At 37.1% G+C, this 27,105-nt stretch overlaps 1 protein-coding gene across 2 annotated transcripts in view; it reads right to left on the reverse strand.

Annotated features, from left to right (window-relative positions):
- si:dkey-191g9.5 overlaps positions 1 to 26,726 on the reverse strand; it is a 30,927-nt gene extending 4,201 nt beyond the window's left edge. For both annotated transcript variants that reach the window (XR_015505923.1, XM_087279191.1), the window contains exons 1-13: positions 26,558 to 26,726; positions 22,769 to 22,873; positions 18,578 to 18,700; positions 16,813 to 16,938; positions 15,259 to 15,387; positions 12,968 to 13,093; positions 12,615 to 12,758; positions 11,047 to 11,178; positions 10,805 to 10,939; positions 9,873 to 9,998; positions 3,881 to 4,020; positions 3,671 to 3,797; positions 75 to 203 (exon numbers count right to left, since the gene is read on the reverse strand). Coding sequence is in view for 1 of the 2 variants with exons in the window: in XM_087279191.1 (XP_087135317.1) it covers positions 75 to 203; positions 3,671 to 3,797; positions 3,881 to 4,020; positions 9,873 to 9,998; positions 10,805 to 10,939; positions 11,047 to 11,178; positions 12,615 to 12,758; positions 12,968 to 13,093; positions 15,259 to 15,387; positions 16,813 to 16,938; positions 18,578 to 18,700; positions 22,769 to 22,873; positions 26,558 to 26,570 (1,555 nt within the window). In the remaining variant the exon portion in view is untranslated. The remainder of the gene's footprint in view (positions 1 to 74; positions 204 to 3,670; positions 3,798 to 3,880; positions 4,021 to 9,872; positions 9,999 to 10,804; positions 10,940 to 11,046; positions 11,179 to 12,614; positions 12,759 to 12,967; positions 13,094 to 15,258; positions 15,388 to 16,812; positions 16,939 to 18,577; positions 18,701 to 22,768; positions 22,874 to 26,557) is intronic.
- Positions 26,727 to 27,105: the final 379 nt, after the last annotated feature.

The following is a 27,105-nucleotide window of genomic DNA, read 5'->3' on the forward strand; positions in this document are numbered from 1 at the left end:
TTTGTAATTAGTTAAACATCTAATAGAGATATCTGAAAGTGCGTTTAGCTGTTTGATCATTTTGCAGTACTGACTGGAGTTGACAAGACTGCAGATCAGGCCTAAAGCACTGAATTTGACCTCCACAGCCACGTCAGGGTCATCTAGCATCTTTTGCAAGGTGGGAAGAAGGTCTGCATCTCGAAATGGTTCTTGAACTGCCTCTGCACAGAACAGAAAATGGAAGGAGAGATATCGCTTTTATACAATATTTGGTAGTGCTCAAAGCAGAAATATCAAGTTTGTTAACAAATCTATCAATAAAATTGTAGAATGTAATCTGTAAACTGTAAATATAATGTCGGGCTTTTCATGTTCAGTGCTATATGTGAACCTGGACACGCAAAACCTGCCATAACAGTCAATTTTTAGAAACTGAGACTTACAATGTCGATACAACTATTTGAAAATCTGAAATCTGAGGGAAAAAAAGATCTAAGTATTGCATATTTTAAATCAAACAATGAGTTTAGATATATTTGTACATTGGAAATGTACAAAATATCTTAGTGGGTCATGATCTTCAAAGAGCCCCTATTATGGGTTTTTGAGAATGACCTTCCATATAGTGTGTAACAGCTCTAAGTGAAGTGAAATATCCAGCTAAGGCTTAAATCTGAAAGTACACAATGTTTAAAACTTGATTTATTTATAAAAGAGTTGACTCATAGTGCTTCAAATAAATCTTCTTGATAACGAGTCTTTAGCCGTTTCGGAGTGAAGTGGATACGAAACTTAAGCCCCGCCCAGTTGTTACACGCACAAACCCGGGAAAATTTAAACCTGCTGCCCCGCCCACAAACAGTAGCATACTCAGCTGGATATTATTGAAAGTGTGAGGGAAAGTTAGTGTTATTTTCTCTACCCAAATATGAAACTGTGAAGAGTCAGTCGTTGAGTTTTTTTTTTTGCTAAAATACCTCAGCATTATAGCCCAGCCTTGTGCTTTTTGAGTGCTTCTGGAATCTACACTGTTACAATGGGGCATTCGTCGGCTGTTTGTTAAAGGAAGGATCAGAAAAGACTTGATGTAAGGGACTATGTCAGTACATGGATCAGTGGAACATGGATTAGTTTCTTCCTCCATTTCACAAGTGTAAGTAAGTGCAATTAAAATGGTTGCCTCCTTATTTTCTCTAGCTTGCAAATTCTGTATTTAATTGTGTTTTGTTACTTGTAACCGCTTGTACTGTATTAGGTTAACTCTTTATATTCTCATATCGCGTCTAATGCCACGTTGAAAACGCGACGCGTGCCGCTTTGTTTACAGATTTAAATGCGTTTGTGAGCTCGCACTGCCATTTGTCGTTGCTATGCAGTAGTCAAGGTAGAATAGTTCAGCTTTTGCCACTGTGTAGATTAATACTGAATGTGTGTCATGGTTAAGAATAGTAATATGCTGGTGTTTGACTGCACACACATACCTGCCAACATCTGTCCCTGAAAATCCAGGAGACCAGGGGGTTAGGTTCGGGGTGGGGTGTCTGACTAACACAGGGCCGGAGCAAGCTGAACTGGCGCTCTAGGCGAACGGCGATCACACCACCCTCAACCCGAAAGTGAAAAAGAAAGTGACCGGTTCGCAGATGAAAGTGAAGACCGGGAGGGAGGGGAAGGTGTCGCGGATGAAAGTGAAGGCCTGGCCTTGGTCGCCTTTATGGATGCGCCGGCCCTGATAACACTGTTGAGAACCGGGTACTGTGTACTTTGGTGTTAGTAACTACTATGAAGCGTGTCTCCCGGAAAAAACAGGAGTGTTCGCAGGTATGCCCACACATACACTATGCACTGTGACTACTTCAATATTGTTGATAAGCTGTGCTGGGCATTTCTCTCTGTGTCGTGCTGAACGCTGTCGACCAATCACAATAAACTGTCATCGATCCAATCAGGGCAGATTAGCTTTGCGATAAGGAGGAGTTTGGGAACAAATGAATCGCTGAACGAATCATATGGGAGTCGCTGGGATAATTAGGTAAAAATAAATGCAAATTATAAGACAATGAAAGTGTTTTTTAAACTTGCACACATATCAGCCTGTTGTTGGAGACCTTTACAACCAAAATATGACCCTTTTTAAAGTATAATAGGGGCTCTTTAAATGATATTCTAATGATTTTTGGTAATTCACTTTGACAATTTACTTTGACAATTCAAAAATCGTTGTCACTAACGACACTGGTGGCCATGCTGCCAACAACTTTTTGTTCATGCTGCCACTAACGCTCATGTTACAAGAAACTGAACTTGATTCATCTGTGTAATATACTCATGGTAATGTTCTGTTCAGTTTTATAAGTAAAACAAAGTTACTACCGATATACTAATAACATACATTTCTAGTTCTAGTTAGTACAATCTTCAATGATCATCCAGGGGTGCATTTCCCAAACAACAACATAACTTGTGGCTTAACTATCATAGCACCATGCATCATTTGGGAAAAGAACAACGTAGTGATAAGTGTTTCCAAACACTGTAGTTGCCTTGTCACAGATCCATCATTTGAACCATGTAAGTTAATGTAAAACATCCATAATGGCGCTCAAAACGGGTTGGAGTAACAACTTCTTTAGAAAAAAAAACATATTTTTTTCTGCAATATTTTATATAGTTTTACAAGCACACACATTTAAACAAAAAATCTTACATTAGTATTAGTAAAAACATGCACTCGTTTACTATAATAATTGAATTGTATGTAAACGACACAAATAGGGCCAATGATTCCTTTACAAATATTATTTGAAAATATTCCATATTCTATTATAAAACATAAAACCACTTAGCTAACTTATAATCTCATATATAAATCATATAAATTATTAATGGTTGTATTTTACAGAATACAGCTGTTTATTAAGAAATGAAAAAAAAATCCTACATAACATTAATATTAATAATAATAATAAAGATTAAAATTATTATTAATGAGTACAATTTGGCATTCAAACGACTTTAGAAATGTTCTAACCAACTGGCTCATGTCATATAGGCCTACAGTATAGATACATTTCTTAATATATAACCTAAAATGAAAACCATTAATGTATACTATATATTTTAGTTTTCACAAGCTTTGGAGACGTACAGTAAATTCTGCTTTTAAATAATAGGTCACCTACTGTATAGCTTTCGTCATGAGCTACAGCTGCTAAACCTGAACTGTAAAAATGCTTTGAAAGCAAATTACACCAAAGACAGATGATTTTAATGAATTTAATATATTTTTTTTTTTTATCATTCCAAGTTTAAATGTTGGAACGTTTGAAAGGAATAGGGCCTAGGGGGGATAACTGGAAATAGAACACAACCAGGAACTATTCTTCTAACTACAGCTCGATAGGTGTAGTTGGAAGCGTACAAGTTTGCCACACAGTTTGTGAATGTTCGTTGCAATGATGGCGTTGAGAAGCACCAAATTATTTGTAACGAAGAAACTTGCGAATTTGGTTGGCTAACAATGGATTTCAGAAACGCACCTCAGTTAATTTCAATACAAATGACAATCTTGCAAAAAATTATTTATTGCACAGGCTATCAGACTCTACTGTCTGGTGTATATTTTTTATATAGTTATTTTGTCATCCAAGGGTAGAGTACACCATTTGGAAGCCCAAGATATACATACCAATGTCTATTGCAGAGGCAATGGCCAAAGCAACTAACGCCTCATTCTGCATGATGACATGCTCACTGGTTGCCATTGAGATGAGATGTTGAACTCCATCTGCCTTGATGACAGTGTGGATAACTTCCTTTACAGAGAAAAGATAGGATGTTTTTGATTAAACAAAACCAAAGACTACAGTTAAACATTATATGTGTGACTAAAACTCACAGGGTTTCGGCTGTGTCTTATTAGAGCTGCTAAAAGGCGGTTTGCCTCGCCTCTGACACCAGCGTGATCCTTAGCCTCGCACCACTCCATGACCCGTGCTAACAAAGCCTCATCCTTCCCTAAAACTGAAGCTGCTTCCTCTAGAAGAGAGAAAAAAAGTAGATTTGTTACCAGGGGGTTAACACATGCTTTATGAAGCGGATCAATGTATTTTTGTAATAACAATATATACAAATTGTTAATTATAAACTCAAATCACTGACTTCCGGCGGCTGGCGAATGCATGTTCTAGACTTCTTGGCTGATTTCTGACTTGGCATTTAAAGCATGAGATAAGATGCACTCATAGCGGAAGTTCTGGGAAAAGACTTATCTCAGAGGAACCACTTACCACACAGTTTGTTTAACACAGAAGACTACAACGAACAAGAAATCTAGTTGGCTTGGCATACTAGTTGGCATTATACAGTATTTTATTATTTAGCCCCAATCACACTCCCAGTGGCTGATGGTTTGGTTGCTAAAGGTTGCTCCTACTATCAGTTAGCCTAGTCCAGTGGTAGGGAACCTATGGCTCGCGAGCCACATGTGGCTCTTTGACCAAAAATACGTGGCTTTCCAGCTGTCTCCCTTCAATAATATTTTAGAGTTTAAAACAATTATAACTGTCACTAGAAATCAGTTTCCTTTTAAAACCACAATTACTATTACCTTTTTATTGTTTTATTTTTTTACAGAAAAATGATTAAAATGTTTACCGTAAAAAAAAGTTTCAACGAATGCACCTGTGCAGTGCTAATGTAATCTAATGTGTATATATATATATATATATATATATATATATATATATATATATATATATATATATATATATATATATATATATATATATATATATATATATAGCACATTTACTGTGTATGGCCTTACAACCAAAGCACTTCACAAGCTTGAGGGGGGTCTCTCCACATCACCACTAGTGTGGAGCATCCACTTAGATGATGCGACGGCAGCCACAGGAACACGGCGCCAGTTCGCTCACCACACACCAGCTATTGATGGAGTGGAGAGACAGTGATAGAGCCAATTCAGTGGATGGGGATGATTGGCAGGCCATGATTATATAAGGGACGATTGAAGTACTTTGGCCAGGACACCGGGATTACACCCCTACTTTTTACAAGATTTTTCTCTTTATGGCATTTTTTTAATGACCGAGTCAGGACCTCGTTTAAATGTTCTCATCTGAAAAACTGCACCCACTGACAGTATAGTGTCTGCTTCACTTTTACTGGGGCATTAGGAATCACACAGACCACAGGTTGAGCACCCCCTGCTGGCCTCTCTAACGCCACTTCCAACAGCAACCTAGTTTTCCCATGTGGTCTCCCATCCAGGTACTGACCAGGCTCAGCCCTGCTTAGCTTCAGTGAGTGACCGTTCTTGTCCTGCAGGGTGATATGGCTGTGGCCGCTGTGGGGCTGTGGATAAACTTGAATCGCAACACCAATAAAGGGCAAAAAACTAGAATTTCCATGTTGACCACGCACGTACACGTAACTACCATAGAAACATAAGTTGTTTGCTCTTCATTTTCTATACAAGAGTAAAATAGGATTTTTGTTCTTTAAAACTAGTCACAATTAAAATGTTGCTGCATAGGCTACTTTATTTTGAATTATTTAAAGTGTGTTTTTTTCTATAATAGTAAAATGTTTGGTTACTTTAAATTGGGCTGCTTTTTAGAAAAAAAGAAGAGTTTATTTACCAGATTTTAAATAAATCCTTTCTTCATTCATGGACCTGCTTAACTGTGATGCTTCAAATTTGTTTGTTTTTGAGTTGTGCATGGACATAAATAAAGGTTAAACCTGTATTATACATAGTAGTAGTAGTAGTAATACACACACACACACACACACACACACACACACACACCAAGTGGCTCTTTAAAAAATGCATCTGCCAAAAAACAATCAGAAATGGCCCTTTTTGCTGAAAAAAGGTTCCCGACCCCTGGCCTAGTCAATTGGCATCTACCCTCTTATTTATAGATGTTTTTTTTCTTGCTGCTAAAAACAAACATCTAAGGGGAATTGGTACATAAAGTGTTTAATATCAACAATGAATTAGGAATCAATGCTTAAATAATGCTATTTATCTATATAGTATATAAAGAGCTGTCTGTCTAGATCGGGGTCACCAAACTTGTTCCTGGAGGTCGGGTGTCCTGCAAATTTTAGCTCCATTCCTAATCAAACACATCTGAACAAGCTAATCAAGATCTTATTTGGTATAATTGAAACACCCAGGCAGGAGTGTAGAGGCAAGTTGGAGCTAAACCCTGCAGGCACACCAGCCCTCCAGGACCGAGATTGCTGACCCCTGGTCTAGATTCACAAAACTATTCAGGCTTAAGGTCACCATTTGGCTAGTACAGGTGAACTGACTAAATGAAGTGCAATAGAATAGATCTTGATTGTCATTATCACAGGTATAACAACATTTAAAAGTGCTCTCCATCAGAACATCATTCATTCAGTCCACAGTAACCGTCACCCCTCCACAGTCAATGAATCCCATGCTCTCTGTTGACTTCACCCCTATTGGTAATCACTTGTGAAAGTCGCTTCTCATTTGCATAAAGTAGATTTCTTTACTTTTTTGTGCGTCTCCTGTTGCTTGACATGCCTCATCCAGTGGCCAACTCTCCATTGAAATGAATGGGATTGTGCTGCTTTGACACTGCCCGTGTGAATGGGGCTTTACACTTAGTCTTCCACTACAAATGCATCTTACATCATACATCAGAAGTTGGGAATTAGTGCACTCAGCAGCCAACGGAAGTCAATGATTTGAGTTAGAAATATTTTTGTTAAAAGAACACATTGATCCACTTCTTAAGACATGCGTATACCAGCATATGGGTAAGTTTTACAAATAAATTTGTAGATTCAAGGACTTTTGGAAGCTTCAAAAAATTGCTTCTACTATTATAAAGCATAGAAGAATAACATAAAATGTAAAACAACTCTGACAGTCTTCATATGCACCTAGGATGCCTTGAGGGTGAGTAAAATGTGGTGTATTTTTCCTTTTTGGTTGAACTATTAATTTAAAATTTGTTTACCTCTGTGTTAAGTTACTCAGATTACCTTTGTTAAGGCAAATTCTCCCTAAAGTGCAGACAGTAATTTAGTGTCAAAGCCCTTGCAGGTCTTTTGTGTGTATACTGAGGTGTCTAAGGACTCCTGCTAAAATAACACACTGCACTGAATGGTTGCAAATTACAGCCTCTATATACCCCACATTTGAACAACAGTTTAAAGCTGTGAGGAGAAACGTTAATTCATCAGCTATTATATTCATTTGGCAGGTAATTGTATAGTTTAGCAAAGCTTTTGTCTAAAAATTACAACCTGTCATTTGTTATGTCCTCCTCTTCAACCACCAGATTAATCTACTTTTTTGCTTCCACGATTACTGCTAAACTCTGTCCTGATATTTGATGTATTACATGATTTACATTGGCTCCAAATTGAAGTATTGCATTGTTCATCTTGCTTAACATCTGCCTACATTTTTTGTGGCAAAGATTCAACAATGTGATCAAAACAATTCTCACACATTTTGCTCTATATTAACATGATTTCATTACCTAGTTGGTGCTGAACACCCATAATACACAGCTCCCGTTCACCAAAGTTACTCTATTCGATTCACATCAGGTGACTGTGGAGGTCATTAGAGTATAGTAAACTCCCTGTCATGTTCAATAAACCAGATTAAGATTATACTGTGGCAAGATGTGTTCTTCTGGCCATCACAAGATGGGTACACTGTGGTCATAAAGGGAAGGACATGTTCTGTGTTAAAGCCATTCGTAATTGCAGTAATTTTGAGAAGACATTACATTGTGTTCTACTCAGAGCTTTTCACATCCTCAGACTTTGAATTATGTGTTTCTGTGGCAACACTATCTATTCTAGACCTAAACATAGAGCCTAAAAGATTCTGTTTTTAAGTCAGGTGGTATATGTCTAAACGCAAGCTGTACAAGTTGTAACACTATGTTCTACAAGGATGCCGAAACACTTTACAAGTTGGAATCTCTATTAAATCTCTATTATATAATACATATCTATACACATTTCTTCCCAATTCACAACTTTGGCAGATCTTTTTGACCAAGGCTGTATCCGAAATTCAGGAATTTTATTCACTTTTCCCTACATTATTTCACTTAAAAGAGTGAAAGAAATCAAATAAGTGAATTGAAGAACTGAGTGCACTGGAAAGGATGTTTTTTTTTTGTGCTTTGCTATTTGACAAATCCCTCATCGGATTAGATTATTGACTTCCTGATCAGACCCTGCGATAGTTATTTAACACTAAGTGAGCTGTCAAATTAGAAATTAAACAACATATTTTGATTCCTGTCATATATATATATATATATATATATATATATATATATATATATATATATATATATATATATATATATATATATATATATATATATATATATATATATGTATATATATATATATGTATATATATATACATTTATATATATATATATATGTATATATATATACATATATATATATGTATATATATATACATATATATATATATATATATATATATATATATATATATATATATATATATATATGACAGGAATATATATATATATAGAGAGAGAGAGAGAGAGAGAGAGAGCGAGAGAGAGAGAGATAGATAAATGTTAATTTAACAATTAAAAAATCATTTTATTAGAAAGTTACACTGACAAGACTCTACTGGCGATACCATTTTGTGGTGAAAGATAGAAATTAATTCAGTGAGTAAACTTTACACTGTGCATTATTGATATTCTCTAGCAGCTGCATGTACATTCGTTGTATGCTCATTATTGCGGTGCATTGTGAGATTGATCGAGTGCACTTCTGAACATCCGTCATGGTTTGTGACACCTTTAAAAATGGCTGCTCTCTCAAATAGTGCATTTAAGGGTATAGGTTCGATTTCATGAACAGTGCAAGTCTTCAAACTTAAATACTTCAAGCTGCTGCCATGTGACTGACTAACTACAAATTTGCCTTAAGTGATTGAACACATGTACCTACACTTTTGCTGTCTTTTGCTGCTTGTTCAAACTACTCACTTAAAATGAGTTGAAACAATACAATTCTTAAATTGGTTTTGGAACAACTTAATTGTTTGTTTTTTTGTTAAAACTATCACATCTGTAAAAACAATAAAGTCAACTTAATTTATTGATTTATTTTGGGACAGCATAAATAGCAACGTCATTAATAGTACAACGTCCCACCTATTAAAAAACCTCCCTTGGTTTGCTACACTGAAAAAAATTATTCAAAGATGACTCCTTGGATTTACTCAATTTTTTATGTTAAGTAGTTGTAAACAATTTATTTGGGCTGAATTTAAACAAACAAACTAAGTTGAACATTATTAAACTTAATTTGTTTGTTTAAATTCAACACAAATAAATTGTTTGCAACAGTTCTGCATGCTACACTTTTTTTCAGTGCACTACTGACATAACTACTGCCACCATTAAAATTCCACGCAAAAAAATCAAAAGTGCAACTGTGTTGTAATGTATGTTGCCAGATTGAAGTAAAATATGCTTAGAGATTTGAATATTTCAATTGTGAGGTGATGAGCTTCATGCAAGACTTGGCAACTTGACAACATGGACTAAAAGTGATTTTTGTAGCTAGATTAGGCCATACAAATTACAGATGTTTCCCAGGAGAAATAACAAAATGGAAGGGTTGCGGGAGATGGGTGTGAAATACAGGAGACATCATAAATTCCATTTATATGGTCATAAAACCCATTTCTCTGACCATTAGACCTATGATCTGTGACCATTACTGTTTTTGGATAGACTACAAAATAGGCTCTTTAACAGTGTCTCAATTACTCAAACAATGTGGTTTTCCTGAAATATTACCTTGTCCGTCCACCATCATCCGCAAAGTTCCCAGCAGTTTGAACTGGACAGGGGGCATATCAGAGCAGAGAAGTTTCCTGATTCTCTCTGTGACGCCATCCTCCAACATACGCACCTTATTGGAAGCTAAATCCAGAAACAGACAGTGATATGACAGCTCTAACCACAGACACGTCTAATCTAAAATATAAAGATGCTAAATATGGTCTTGACTGTACTGGCTGCTGCTGGTCTGATGTCACTTTAGCTGGTGAACCTGCATGTTATTTCTGGAGACGTGGGCTGACAAAGGAAGTTGGGCTAGTTAATAAGCCATGGAAACACCTGCACAGTAGCATCTGTGCTGAATGTCCTGAATTTGTACCAATTTGCACTCCATTCAGGGGTTCACCCAAATAAAATGTTTCTCCAAATAAGAATTTGCAGATTACAATATTGTTGTACTACCTTATAGTAACATTCAAAGAACAATTTTGAGTGAGACTGTTCAGCAAGAATGCATTAAAATTGATCAAAAGTGCTTCCAGTGTAGACATTTATAATGCACTTAAATGTATTTTTCAAATAAATGCAGTTTTTTTTTTTGCAATTTTTATTCATCAAATAATCCTAAAAATGTACCAAAATGTAATAATAATCATATGATAAATGTTAACCCTAACATTTTTTTTTACGTTGATAATAAAAACTGCTTATGAGCACCAAATTAGCATTTTAAAATGACTACTCTGAAAATATCATCTGGCACAAAATAAAATAAGCTTTGCAATCAAAGAAATAAATAATGTTTTAAACATTTATAAAACAGAATATATATATTTTAAATTACAATATCTCTTAAAATGTCTTTATTAAATAAACGCATCCCTGGTTAGCATGAAACATAATAGTCAACACCCTAAATGTGACTGCATTTCAAAAAGCAGTAGTACCTGGTATGGCGAGATTTCGAAGTGCACTGAGGCCAGCATGCTGCACAGAAACATCTCCCTCTGCTACGTGCTGCTCCAGCAGGTCCAGAATACGAGGAACAACTCCTAATTCCAGCATCTTTACACAGTTGCTGTCTATGGAATAAAAATGTTTTTAATTAAATAAAGTTTGAGTGAGAAAGAATCCAAATCTTTATCACTAACTGCAAGAAAGCTGCTGTACTGTATGTTCATTTGCTCACCATTTCTGGCAAAATTAGCAATGGCAAGAGCGCCTGACAGCTGCAGCTCAGTGTTTGATGACTGCAGCCAAGCGAGAACATCCTGATACACCATCCCCGTCCCTTCTCCAAAACATTTCTGCATTGATTCATCTGTAATGAAATGCAGATCAAGCTCAAAACAAATAATCTGCATTAAATAAATGATTGCTCAATTAAGCAAATTCGATATAGAGTTGAGATAGAACAATTAATTGTATATATCTTTTACGGTAGTTAAAATTGTTTGGGATTTTAGTTGTGAATACTTAGCAAGCTAGTTAAACATCGTTTTACAAAATAACTTCAACAAAAACTCTTAATTTTCTGGAAAACACAGTAATCAAAATTACAGAACAGCAATGACTGTCACTTAAAGAACATGACAATAAAATTTCAGAAGGTTGTAGCAGACCTAAAATGAGTAGTAGGTGTAAAAGCTCTTGTTTTTTTTACTTGCACATCTGCAACCACCAGACTAGTCTCTCTCCTCATCACTAGTCCCTCATAGACATCACTACTCTCTCACAAGAAATCACTTACAGATCATTCCTAGTCTTTCAAAGGACATCCCTAGTATTGCGCAGGACATCACAAGTATCTCACTGAACATTACTACCCAGCAGACACAGGATGTCAACATGACGTCAGATTGACGTTGCATTGGGATGTTGCATTTTGTTTGGAAATGAAAATCAGATTGACGACAGAACCCAACGTCACGCCAACTCAATCTCCAATGTCTAACCTAAAATCAACCAAATATCAATGTCTAACGATGTAGTTGTGTAGATGTACTGTATGAAGTCTATCATATGTTGGATTTTGGCTGCCATATTTGACGTCAATGTGACGTTGATTTAAGATGTTTGCTCGAGGTTGGATTTCCAACACAACCTAAGATCGATCAAATATCAATGTCATTTGACTTCATTATCAGACGTCAAAATAACGTTGTCCTTAGATGCTGGCTAGACATTGAATTTTGATCGCCTGACGGCACAACCTAAATCTTACTTAATAGAAAAGTCTTATGACATTGTGTGCCTGCTGGGTAGAACGTCACATGACATCAGTAGCCTCGTACTGGACATTACTAATCTCTCACAGACATTACTAGTCTGTCAGTGTGATTTTCAACCATGCTTTTGCCTTCACTCTGCCATGTAGCTTACAACAGGCCCTGCTGCGGAAAAGAGCACCAAACCATGCCACTTCACCTCTTTTTCACACTGTACATCTTGGGTTCTGTCTTTCCCTAGTTTGGCGACAGATATGTTTCCCTTTGTATTGAAATAACCTAATTTGTTACTATTTTACTCATGTTAGAAACCTCAAAATAAGGAAAACGTTGGTTGGTTGTTCTCTAATTATCATCTCCACTGCATAACAAAAACAGAACTGCACCATCTTGCGCTGTGCTTATGATGTATTCCATGATGCTGTTTTACTGGTTATAGTCTAACAATGGATTTAAAGGATTCGAATAAAAGCAGTGAAATTAATTACAATGGTCTCCACTGAAAAACAAGTAATGGAGAGAGACATACCTCCCAGTAGGAGAGTCACTATGAGGTTTGAGGCCACTTTGATGCTGCAGAGGTCATGTGTGTCAGAGCCACCCTGAAGAGTTCGAATCATTTCGGAAAGAGCCTCAGGTACGCCTGACTCCACAAACTGCAGTTTCAGGGCATCTGAGCGACACAAACATGAATTTGCAGAGGGATTTACAAGGACACTTACATTTACGTTTACATTTACAAGGTAGCTATTTTAAGACATCATCATCCCACAGAAGAGTACTCACATTTAAGACATCATATTTCAAAAAAAAATTATGCTGTAAAAATGAGGTTGTATGATTCAAGAACACATATGAACCCTATCTGGAATTAGAGCTCACCACTTTCTCCCAGTGAACCAAGAACCTCTAGTATGAGATGCCGTCGTTCTGCATCTGGAGCCCGTTTCAGCTGATGGGTCAAAACCTCAGCCACATCCACCTCTGTCAGAGCCTCCCGTGCAGCATCTGAACACAGATACTCATCAGAATCAATCACCAGACATTATATAGAAGCACTTTATTACCAAAAGTTTCAGGACTTCATTGCCACAGGTGTATAACATCAACCCTCTAGGCATGCAGGCAGCTTCTACAAACACTTTTTGCCACTATTGCACTATTGCACTATAAGTCCTTTCCTGAAATTTACTCCCTACTTAATATTGTGCAGTCAATTGTTAGTCGTACGCTATAACAAAATGAAACTAAACCAATTTAGACTTTTCATGACTTTTCAAGTGCTCCTATTATCTTCATTTGACCGTCGTCTTAAATAAAAACATCTGCTAAATGATTAAATGCAAATGTAACATCAATTAAGCTATGAAGGGTAGGCTAGGTGAAATCACAGAGCAAGGTCAGAGCATCAATAGCTACAGAACTCTAAACTTTGTGTGGCCTGCAGATTAGCTCAAGAATAGTGTGTAGAGAGCTTCATAGAATGGGTTTTCAGGGCCGAATAGCTGCATCCAAGCCTTAAATTAAGTGCAATGCAAAGCTTCAGATTCAGTGGTGTAAAGCATGCCACAACTGAGCTTTGGATCAGTGTAGATCAATTCTCCTGACCAAATAACAGTTCTCTTTCTAGCTATACAATGGAGGAGTATGGGGTTGGACTTAGACCCTTAGTACTAGTGAAATTAATTTCTAGTGAAATGACGATTTAGCGTACTGTACCAAGATATTTGGAAAATTTCTTGCTCCTAACTTTGTGGGAACAATTTGGGGATGGCCTATTTATTCCAACGTGATTGTGCAGCATTGCATGAGCAAGTTTTGTGTGAAAAAACTTGACTGGCCTATACAGTAGAGGTCTGCATTGGGCAGTTTTTTAATGTCCAGCTCCTGCTGGGTTTTATTTCACACCTGACCTCACATGCTTTTTATTCACCTTTGTTCACCCACTGTCCCGACCATTCCTGCTAAATTTTAATCCCATTTTCACAATCTCAAATTAACGTTTTCACAATCAAAATAACAATCAAAAATTTAAGTTATACAAAAATGTATTTGTTTCAGGTTACTTTTAACATTTCTCTGTCATCATAATAGGAAAATGTGTTACAGAGAGAAAAATAATAATAATACAACGTCTGTCATTTAAAATTACAAGTTGAACGTCCTTCGAGCAAAGTGTATCCACACTTTGCTCCTTCACTCATCAAACAACCTGTTCAGTTCGAGGGCTATTATGCACAGTACCATGAATATTGACCTTTACTGTTTAGAGTCCTGACCTCAACCTAAGAGAACAACACTGGGATGAGACCTTTGAGCAAAGGGATTGTCATTAAACATCAATATCTGACCTCACAAATGCTTTTAGAAGAATAACCAAAACACTCCTAAACCTTGTGGAAAGCCTTTGCTGAAGAGTTAAAGCTACAAAGTTAAAGCTACAAAAGGTAGGCTTGCTTAATATTAAACCTTACGAATGAATGAGTGCCATAAAAGTGCACATGCACATGTATTCAACGGCAAATGTCCCACAACCTTTAGAAATATAATGTATTGTGAGAAAAAAAATATACCTTAGGTTCTGCCTTAGGTTCATGGATAAAATGTATATTGGTAGCATATTGGTTTATTGATATTTGGCTTTTTTATGTGCTAAATTCCTCTATTTTTTGTATTTTAATGACCTCTGTCCTCATCTAATTCTCACTTCATCAACAACAAATGATTTTTTTTTGTAATTTTTAATATGTAATCTAGAAAGAATGAAAGAAAGAACCAAAGAAACCAAAAAAAGTATTTTGGCCGTTGACGGATGGATTAATAGATGGATGCATGAATGGAAAGTTTTAATGCATTTATTAGTTATGAATGAATGAAAGTATGAATAATTTGAAAATGTATAGAGGTAGCAGAAATTAAATGTGTAAATGTTTTTGTCATAAAAATTAATGAAGTAGGTAATTCAATAAATAAAGTACATGTCATTTATTGGTTATGAAATAAATAAACAAATACATAAATAATATAAATAATTTTACATATTGAATATTTTTTAAAACAACTGCAAGAATCTAAAATCCCATGTACCCCTGCATAGTCTGACAGTGTTCAATCAGCCAGCATTTTACTAATGCATGATTTTAGAGCTTTTCTGCTCTCTATTTTTGTCTTACCCACATCAGCAAGGTTACAGAGAGCCAGCAGGCAGACGTTTACCAGTGGGTCATTCTCAGGATACTGCTGCATTATGGCCACCAGCCTGGGGATTACGCCATTCTCCACCAGCTGCGTCTGCTGAACAGCTGAAAGAGAGAGAAAGAGACACGCGGGGCGGATGGGTGAGTGGGCACACGGAGACAGACTGCCAACAAGAGCCAAAGAAGATGTGAGAACAATATAATGGAGAAAACAGCACAGTAATGGGATTCATTTCACTCTGAATGCGTGTATTGAATGCTCAACATGAATAAGCTGTAGAAAGCTTTGCTGCAACAAAACAAGAGCAGAATATGCTTCAAATTTAAACCAGCTTACTCTGTTAAAAATGAAGTTAAAATATAGAAATGTTTTATTGTAGTACAGGTTACAAGTTTTGGTTTCCCTCCTTCCAAATGTAACATTTAAAGTCTGTGTGAAATCAAAATTTCCAAGGTTTTTTGTTGTTGTTGAACAATTAATCCACGCAAGTTAATCCACTGTGGAAAAAAAAAAACTGTTTGTTTTTGTAATGTTTAATCAAAGTCTGACCAATTGCTTTCACATTTGGAGTGGTGGTCCACAATATTCTTAATCAAGCCTCTCTTATTCACCTTATTCTTCGCGTACAAGTGGGCGCAGCCATTTGAATATTTTTGGTTTGAGACTTCCGGTCCGATCTTTAGACGTTAAAAACAGCTCTTTACGCTGTTTAATGTTGCAAACTGATATTTACTTCTTATATTATTATTCCTTTAATGTATAGTCACAAACATACTTGATTGTAAATTAGTTTGAGCATTTTCTGCTGTTTATTATTCCTAGTCATCATTTCTCCCATTGGCAGCTGAATAGGAAGTTCTAAAATAATCGCAGAAATTAGCACACTTTCGCATTTTAGAAAAAGGTCAATTGAGTTAATTTGCTATAAGGGAATGATAATCTAAAAAAAAGCTCTGCCCCTAGTGAATTTTTTGTTTCAATTGGAATTACATCAGCATAAAATAAAATTCTCAGCAAGCTCAGGTTCATGGGTTTATGCAGACTTTTATTTGTTAGTGAAATATACTGATTTAACATAGGACATTCTTCTAAGTCTGATTCCACACTGCATATAACCAACCTGAGGGACAGTCAGCTACTGTCTCCAAAATGCAAACTTCAAAGTACCAGAGGTTTGCTGGTGTTTTGTCTAGAAGAAACTTCTCTTTAAACACAAAGTCAAAGAAAACTAGGCCAGGAGATGTCAATAGAAAAGAAAGACAATCCAAGGACTTACAAAGACATAAACCTCAACTAACAAACATTTATCCCAGACACAGACCACAACATCATGATAAAGCACCATCATAATAAATGATCAAGTTGAAGGATGCTCAAAATCGAGATCCTGACATTTATTATTGTTCAAACAGAAGCAAAAAAAAAACTGAATGAAAATGCCATACCAACAGACACATCAAGACTGTGCTACAACGCATCCAATTAACTGTCAACAGTTAATTTAGGGATGTCCAAACACTTTAACTCACCATTTTCGAAGCAGATCCTTCCGATAGCTCGACCCGTGTGCAGCAGCTGGTCCTGGTCTGGGCTTTTCAGTAAAGGCACTAATGCGGTCACCAAACCTGCTTCAATGCAGTGCTCCCTCACAGCGGCTGACACACACACACACACACACACACAATTTGTGTATTTATTTACATACGATTTAAATAATGTATTAATTTGTATAAAAACTTCTGTTTTATTAAGCTTAATGTAATTGCTAACATAATAACACAATTATCTTAAACCATTACATGCACTTTTGGACACTGAAAATAAAGGCCAAAAAAAATCCAAAAAGACATTTGTTTGTAATACAATAAGACTTTTATTTTGAAAAACCTTTTGAGAAATGAGGATCTTCATGAAATCATCCGTGTCAGTAAAGAACTTTCTATTTTTAAAGTGTACTTGTGAAAGCAGTTATTATTTTGTCCCTCTGTCAGGTTTACTTTGTGGGTCAAGGATTAACTTAATTAAAATGTCCCCCACAATTTATTTCAAGGTGGATATGAAAATTATAGTTTTTTTTATTTTTTGTAATTAAATGATTTTTCATTCATGCATTCTTTCATTCATTTTCTTTTCGGCTTAGTCCCTTTATTAACCTGGGGTCACCACAGCGAAATGAAGCGCTAACTTATCCAGCATATGTTTTACGCAGCAGATGCCCTTCCAGCTGCAACCCAGCACTGGGAAACAACCATACACTCCTATTCCCACACATACACTACGGACAATTTAGATTACACAATTCACCTATACTGCATGTCTTTGTACATGTGGGGGAAACCGGAGCACCCGGAGGAAACCCACGCGAACACGGGGAGAACATGCAAACTACACACAAAAATGCCAACTGACCCAGCCGAGGCTCAAACTAGCGACCTTCTTGCTGTGAGGCGACAATTCAATTCAATTCACCTTTATTTGTGTAGCGCTTTTACAATGTAGATTGTGTCAAAGCAGCTTCACATAGAAGATCATAGTAAATTAAAACAGTGTAATTCAGTTTTCAGAGTTTAAGTTCAGTTCAGTTTAGCTCAGTTCAGTCTGATTTAATAATCAGCACTGAAGAGCAAATCCATCGATGCGCAGCTCTACAGATCCCGAACCATGCAAGCACGTGGCGACAGCAGCGAGGAAAAAACTTTACCAATTGGTGAAAGTGAAGAATTAAAAAACCATGAGAGAAACCAGGCTCAGTTGGGCATGACCATCTCTCCTCTGGCCAAACTTCTTGTGCAGAGCTGCAGTCTAGGTGCCGGAGGCTGGAGAAAGCTGGACCCCAGCGAAGACTCTTCTGTCTCACTGCGCCACCGTGCTGTCATTAAATGATTTTTGTAAATAAATTAAACTACCTTTTCATGTAACCCTAAAATTATTCTAACAATATTTTACAATTGTTATATAAATGAAAAAAAATTATGCTTGAAATACCACAAAAACATTGATTTCTTTTTGTTTCCTTCACACATTTCACCTTATGTTTGCAGCGTGAAGCTTCTTTTTTAATAATAATAATAATAATAATAATAGGGGCAGCACGATGGTGCAGTGCGTAGTGCTCTCGTCTCACAGCAAGAAGGTCGCTGGTTTCATGTTCTCCCCGTGTTCGCGTAAAACATTTACTTGATAAGTTGGCGGTTCATTATGCTGTGGCAAACCCAGATTAATTAAGAGACTAAGCCAAAAAGAAAATGAATGAATTAATAAATGAATAATAACAATAATAATAGTTGTTTTTACCTTCTCTGGCCATCTCTGCCACCAGTAAAGTGACCTGAGAGGTGAGTGGACTCTTCTTCCTCAGGACTTGAGTCAGGATAGGCAGAACACCACTGGACACTATTTTCTCAGCTGTTCCTTTCTCTGGACACAGAAATACACTTCATTATTTTTTTTCCTTCACATTTGTTTTTATCTCAGGCTACACAGCATTTTGCTGCTTTTATACATTTAGACTCTTTTCTTTTTCTTTTTTTTCTTTTTTAACCACACTGTACAAAATTTGTTGTATGAAATCAACAATCACATTCAGTTTGGTTGAGTTTTTTATTATTGATCAACTGCTGTTTAAAGCTCTGTCGGTTTAACTCTTCAGTTTTCTAATGAAAAGCCTGGGTACTCAAAATGACACCACCTATGTGAAAATTTGTAATGAAAAATGTGTATATTTGAAGCCAAAGGGTGCCACCACATTTGCCATTTTCATTTATTTTGCTTTTGTTTTCAGTTTGTTTTTGCTTAATGATGACAAAATGCATTTTATAAGCAATGTACTGCTAAGTTTAAAAACAAAATCTGCTAAAACTAACACAATTTGATTATTTTGTTTGTAGTAAGGCTGCACGATGGTGCAGTGGGTAGCACGTTTGCCTCACAGAAAGAAGGTTACTGGTTCGAGCCTCAGCTGGGTCAGCTGGCATTTCTGTGTGGGGTTTGCATGTTCTCCCCGTGTTCACGTGGACTTCCTCCGGATGCTCTGGTTTCCCCCACAAGTCCAAAAAAAAAAACATGTGGTATAGGTAAATTGGGTAGGCTAAATTGTCCACAGTGTATGTGTGTGAATGAGTGTGTATTGATGTTTCCCAGTGATGGGTTGCAGCTGGAAGGGCATCCGCTGCATAAAACATATGCTGGAAAAGTTGGCGGTTCATTCTGCTGTGGCGACTAAAAGGACTTAGCCGAAAAGAAAATGAATTGATGAATGTTTGTAGTAAATGAATGTAAGAATACTTTTTATTTTAAAAAGTGGCAAATGGCCACTGGTATGGACAGATACTGTCAAATCAGCATCCTTTGAGAAATTGTCACAATCACCATCAAGCTAACATTCATAGATCACTAGAGAACATTCACATTTGCATGGACTACAATCCTGTATCAATATGAACTACAAGTTCTGTCATGCAACACACACACACATCTGCTCCAAGTCTTCATTGATTACCCTCACACAGCTGATGCTTCTGAAGTACTAATTACTCACACATATACGGCTCACTTTGAGGCACTCATTGCTGAGTCTTGTTAAACTGATTGTGAACATTACGCCGTGTTTTCCTTGCCTTCCGTGTTTGAACCTTGCCTTGTTTTGTTTGTTTATGTTGTCTTCTGCCTGCCTTTTTGACCATCTGCCTGTTTTATGACCACGTCTCTGGATTGCCTGTATACATCTGTTTGCCTGTGTTGACCGTTGCTTGCCTGACCATCTCTGTTTAATAAACCTGCGTTTGGATCCACACTTTCTTTGTCAGCGTCCCACTTCACATTACAGAAATCTAGTATCTAGAACAGGCATGTCCAAATTCGGTCCTGAAGGGCCGGTGTCCTGCAAAGTTTAGTTCCAACCTTAATCAGACACACCTGGGCTAGCTAATCAAGCTCTTACTAGGCTTTCTAGAAACATCCTTGCAGATGTGTTGAGGCAAGTTGGAGCTAAAATCTGCAGGACACTGGCCCTCCAGGATCGAGATTGGACACCCCTGACCTAGAATGTCTATTTTGCATTTACCTTTTGTCTTGTGATAAGTCTTGTGAAATATTTTACAGAATGCATGCTCTGTTTGATGGACTGAAAAACCATATGAATGCTTCAACAAAGCTTTAACAAAGCTTTCCCTGTTTTCCACTGATGCCAAATCAATTTCAAACCACGCATTCTTTCAGCTCGCTCCTCCTGTTGCTTCACCTTTTCTTTCATCTCCTCCATCAGGTTTTGTACCGTGCACTTCAGAGCTGCTCTGACAGCAAGGCCTCAGAGTAATCCGTTCACATTCAAAGTGGAAGACAAGGATCTGCTCCTGAGACAGAGCTGCCAGCATGAGGAAATGTGTCACTATAGAATGTTCTCTTTAAGACAAAAAAACATCCAGAAAGGCCACGATGGCAGGTCAAGCTGTCAGAGGAAGCCGAGCTGCTATGGAAACATCTACTTTGTGTTCTTTTGCGGAGGCTGCTTTTTCCATTTTTAGATGCAATCGCGATCCGAAAGCACAAGTGACGAGCCAAGAACGGACAGCTGGTGCAAACTAATTTGCGGAATGAGCAGAAGATGGGGAGCGAAATGGAGAAAAGGAGAGAAAGATTAATGAGATTAACCCTTTCTATCCTTCGCCTTCTCTCTCTCCCTCTCTCGAATGTAAATGCGGATTACTCGTCTCCTACTTGTGCCCCAAATCTGCTGTCAGGAAGATAAGCTGACCCTCTGCTGCCCCCTACATTGGATTGTCTTCCCACACACTTAAACATACACACACACACAAACACACACACAACTTCAAGGAGGAAGAAGCAAATAGCAGCTCACAGCAGGATGAGTCTGTAATGAGAGCAACACTAAATGATGGCCTTGCTCAGTAGGGCTACTGTCAACAACATACGTCACTTTTAGGTGAGATGAGGTCTTTTTTATGGGCTCTTGTAAGGTTCATGGCCCTGAATTGGATGTAGATTTAGATGTATGAGGTTTAGATAATAAACCAAGAGAAATAGGAGCAACAAGCAGAGTGTGTGTATCTGTATATGTGTGTGTGTGTGTGTGCGTGTGTGTGTGTATATATATATATATATATATATATATATATATATATATATATATATATATATATATATATATATACACATTTTCTTTTCGGCTTAGTCCCTTTATTAATCGGGGGTCACCACAGTGGAATGAACCGCCAACTTATCCAGCATGTGTTTTACGCAGCGAATGCCCTTCCAGTGGCAAACCATCTCTGGGAAACATCTATACACACTTATACACTACGGACAATTTAGCCTAGCTAATTCACCTGTACCACATTGTCATTGAAAACCCATGCGAACGCGGGGAGAACATGCAAACTCCAACGCCAACTGACCCAGCAGAGGCTCAAACCAGCAACCTTCTTGCTGTGAGGTGACAGCACTACCTACTGCGCCACCGCGTCTCCTATATATACACATTACACCAGTGTTTCTCAACCACATTCTGATTTATAGAATTTAATTGTTAATCAATGTTAGTCACATGTTCATATTGATTGACGATACATAGATAGATAGATAGATAAATAGATAGATAGATAGATAGATAGATAGATAGATAGATAGATAGATAGATAGATAGATAGATAGATAGATAGATAGATAGATAGATAGATAGATAGATAGATAGATAGATAGATAGATAGATAGATAGATAGATAGATAGATAGATAGATCATAGCAGCATTAATTGTAATTTTTGGATTCAAACCATCTGCACTTGCTTCGAATGATATCACTCGATTGAATAGGCATCATCAGTGGTTATCAGCTGATAGATATGGGCCAGTATGGGCCTTCTGCACCTACTGGTAGGCTCAGAAGGCTGTTATCATCCATCCACATGGATAATCAGCTATAGTAATAGAGAAGCCAGCAGCTAGCAAGAAGGTCGCTGGGTCGTTGGTTCGAACCTCTGCTCAGTTGGTGTTTCTGTGTGGAGTTTGCATGTTCTCCCTGCATTCGCGTGGGTTTCCTCCGGGTGCTCCGGTTTCCTCCACAGTCCAAAGACATGCGGTACAGGTGAATTGGGTAGGCTAAATTGTCCGTAGTGTATGAGTGTGTGAATGTGTGTGTGGATGTTTCCCAGAGATGGGTTGCGGCTGGAAGGCCATCCGCTGCGTAAAAACTTGCTGGATAAGTTGGCGGTTCATTCCGCTGTGGCGACCCCGGATTAATAAAGGGACTAAGCCGACAAGAAAATTAATGAATGAATGAATAAACATAAGATGTGTTTATATCACAAAAATTATAATCACAATTTATTTGACAGCTTTTTACAGGCTCTTGAAAAGGTGATGGCACCAGAATTTGACGTTGCTTTAGTTTAGAAATATGGATTTTTGGGAATGACACACAGTGGTGTATAAATAGACTGAGGAGGGATAGTTAATGTTGTAGACTCACTCTTCTCTAATAGCAGGTTGAGCAGAACATCCAGATGAGGCTTCAGCTCCTCCTCCACCAGCTCTGTGCTCACACTGATGCCTTTCAGGGCCTCGCTGAGAGATTCTGAAACACAATCATAAGCATCACGTACACTGCCACACAACATTTCAAAATAACAAGCAGGTATGGCAGCGCCTCCAAGACATTTTTCATGGTGATTCATAACCATTGCAGTTAAACTATAGAGACAGCTGAGTTTATTCATGCATTCAGTAAATTTGAAAAAGCATATTTTTTTACAAAAATGTAATGAAGTAAATAGAATGCTGTTGATTTATTTATTTTTTATTAGAGTGATATTGAATATTTATTTTTGCACACTCATTTATCCAGTTTTTTTTCTTTAGATGACCTTACTTAAGATTGCTTACTTCTAAATCCATTCAGATCTTTTATAAATCTTATATTTAATAACTGGTTTGTTATTATTATATTAAAAACACTTTTTGGCATATTTAAAACATACACTAAAATACAATATATTTAAATATTTACAAACATACAAGGGCTGAAGCAGTGGCGCAGTATAGTGCTGTCGCCTCACAGCAAGAAGATCACTGGGTAGCTGGTTTGAGCCTCGGCCCAGTTGACGTTTCTGCGTGGAGTTTGCATGTTCTCCCTGCGCTCGCGTGGGTTTCCTCCGGGTGCTCTGGTTTCCCCCACAGTCCAAACACATGCGGTACAGGTGAATTGGATAGGCTAAATTGTCCGTAGTGTGTGAGTGTGTGTGTGTGTTTGTGTGTGTGTGTGTGTGTGTGTGTGTGTGTGTGTGTGTGTGCGTGCGTGCGTGTGTGTGTGTGTGGATGTTTCCCAGAGATGGGTTGCGGCTGGAAGGGCATCCGCTGCGTAAAAACTTGCTTTTTCATTCCGCTGTGGGGACCCCGACTAAGCCGACAAGAAAATTAATGAATGAATAAACATACACTATATTTTCAGCTGTATTTATCTGGATTGATTTTGATTAATATTGGATATTTTACCTAGATTGATATTGGATATTTATTTTTGCACACTCATTTATCCAGTTTAATTGTTTAATTTAACCTTAATTGCTGACTTCTAAATCCATTCTCTTAAACTCTTTTTTTTTAACTGTTTAATAACTGTTTATTGTTGTATTTAAAACACTTGTTGGCATATTTAAAATTGCACATTAAAATACATTCTATTTAAATCTTTATAAACATACAATTCACCGTAAAAAAAATGTTGGGTTCCACACAATCAATTTGAGTTGGAACAACATGAACAAATTAAGCTAACTTATTAGTTTTCACAAATTTAAGTTGATTGAACATAAAACTATTAAGTTGTCTAAAAAATGTAGATAATTGTGTTGTTTCAACTCCTTTTAAATAAATACACTAAACAAGCAGCAATCAACATTTTTGTGTATGTTTACAGCTTTTGTGTATTCATTTACACAGCAAAACACGAATTCATAAAAAAGGGTTTGAAGTTGCAAGTTTCTGTGTAAATAAAAATAAAATCTAAAAAAGCTGGGATATTTTGAATTTAAGACTTAACCAAGTAAACTAACATCAATAAAAAGTATTAAATAAAATGAATTTAAAAGCACAAAAATTAATGTTAATGGTGAATAAGAAAGCATTTATGTTATCTTTTGTACCCAAATACATTTTTAAGTATCTTTAGCTAATTAGAGAACTTTTGTTTTGGAAAACTTTTGTTTTCTTTTTCTCATTCATAATATTGTGATGCTGTATTTAAACTGTTAAACAGAAATGATCCCGCAAATCTCTAGTTAACACTTTACTAAATTTACATGCAGTGATGCCAAATATTGTTGCTAGATTTAGCAATTTTTCAGACTGGCAACATTGATCTTGGTACACAAAACTTTACAGAAGCATAAAGGAAAAACTTTTTAAACAATAGTTTTCTTCTAAATAATAATTAAAATACCTATAATATAATATAAAGTCCCAATGAACCGGAAGCTAGGATCTTTTTTTTTCGTATTATGATGCAGTTCCTAGAAACAAAATTTTAAATGAGCCAACAGAGGGTGTGGCGTATTTTTTCTCCCACAGGCTGAATTGATGTAAAGTAGGCATTTCATTCAGAAAGATCGGGAAGGGAGTTTTAGTAGAGTTATTACAACCTAACAAACTCCTCCTGCTCACTATTTCTGTTTGATGGGTTTGATTTTGAAAGTGACTGTTAAATTAGCGCGGTTAAGCATGTTTGCCACGCCTATTACCTCAAAAGCACATTATCTAATAATTTAACTGAAAACAGACAGGAAGTGCATTTTCAGATTTCAATTAAAGATCAGAAGGGCAAAAATTTTTTTTTTCTTGATGACATGCACAGATGAATTGTTCACCACGAAACTTACAATGTGACCTAAAATAATCATATGGTTAGTTTTGATTTTTGGGAACTTTAAAGCTAAAGGTTATCATAGAAAAATTAAATAGCTTTTTTTTTTATATAAAATCAATACTGATTATTAATAACTTTTTTAAAAACTGTTATTTCTTTTAAATTCTATATGTTTTTATTAACAGCCTAAAAGTAACCAATCTTTTTATTTATTTAAAACTTGTTGTTGCATGTTCATTTTACAATGCGAGTTAAATATTATTGCCTATAACCTGAAAATAACTGTTGGTATATAACTACTATTTTTAAAAAATAGTAGTATTATATATACTAACATTTTTTCCAATTGGTTATTGTTATTCTCTAATAAAATTGACACAAAATGGAGAATATGATTGACTTCTCTTCCCTGCTGTGACACAAATTACTCTTGTAGGGACCTAACTTTGTACATTGGATATTGATCTGGATCGATGTTGTTTGCTAATTACGTTGATGTCATTTGACTTAAAGGTTGCTGTATCAGAGGAATAATTATCCCATCATACATCATCAAAACGTCATCAGAGGGAAACTTCTAAAGAAGATACTTCAACAGATGAATGTAAAAATAATATTACAATACTCCATCAAAATAAGAACAGTAAACTATGATCTCACGTTGACTTTAAAGACCAGCCCAGGATTATTCAAGCACTCTCCTTTTGATGTTAGAGCCTGTGGACAATCATGTCAATGTGATTAACCGTGACATTCTTCAGTCCCCATGCATATACACTACACATTCAAAGGCAGATGAAACCACCCCAAGATTAAATGTCATTCTCTCTCTGCAGTTTTGCCCTTTGCACAATATGATGGTCATTCCCTGGGCACAGGAAGAAAACAGGGCCAGAAAGAGAGAGAGGGAGAGATGATTCTGTATCTCTTCTGTAAGTAATCACCCTGATAATCCCTGGTAAGCAGAGTGAAAATAGACATAGAGAAGGGCTATCATACCTTTCCCTTCCCCACACTCCCTTGCAACCATCCATTCGCAGGCACAATAGATCTGTCCTGTGATCCCATTCCTCTCCATTATAGGAGTAAAGGGCAGGCTGGAAAGCAGCAGTGCGTATGAGGGCTGGGCGGGGTAGAGGAGACCCTGGGGCTCTCATTAACTCTGGGTGTCTGGATCCCAGCATACCCTTACATCAACACCCACACGCTGAGGATACACCCCTCGAACAACGAGCTTCAACTCACCTGGAGGGTTAATCACAATTCTGTTTGCTCCTAAAAGTGTGACCTTTAGAAGGCAAAGATATTTGCTTTCAAAGTTACACCTTGTATTATAGGAGCCAAACTTGCTGCAGAAGCACCAAACAAGATTACGAATGAGAGATCTGATGAACTTACCGATGTCTGCCATGACTAACGTTACAGGTCTTGTGGTTTCTCCTCCGTACGGTGTGTATTTACAGAGGCAGCCCTCCTCGAGGAAGGATGGATGGCTCCAGCCCAGATATCGCCTGAAGTAGCCGTGCTTCTCCTCTCCTCCGCTCGGCTCCTCACCCTTCCCGTTTGTGCAGATCACACATGCGTATTCCTCCGGTCCCTCGCTGTCATTCACTCCCTCACTTTCACTCGGTGCCTCTCAGTGACGCTGCATCCACTTTGGCTAATACACATGCCCTATTATTTCTGTGTGTGTGTGCGTGTGTGTGTTTCTCTTTTCCTCTCGCCGATGCAATCCGGTGCTCGGCTGTCTGGCAGTATTCTTGCTGCTTCTCCCTCCTTCCCTCCCTCCTCATAATACACTCTAAATCCTAAAGCTGCTCAAAGCTCATCAGTTGACAATTAGCCCGAGGAAGACGCCGAGGCTGACACACAACCCCTCGGTTCTATTAGACGTGCTTTGCATTGCAGTTCTCCATCTTCATGGAGGATAACGTGAATTATGAACA

Source organism: Danio rerio, chromosome 13 (assembly GCF_052040795.2).
Source record: "Danio rerio strain M-AB ecotype USA chromosome 13, GRCz13ab, whole genome shotgun sequence".
NCBI classification, from domain to species: domain Eukaryota; kingdom Metazoa; phylum Chordata; class Actinopteri; order Cypriniformes; family Danionidae; genus Danio; species Danio rerio.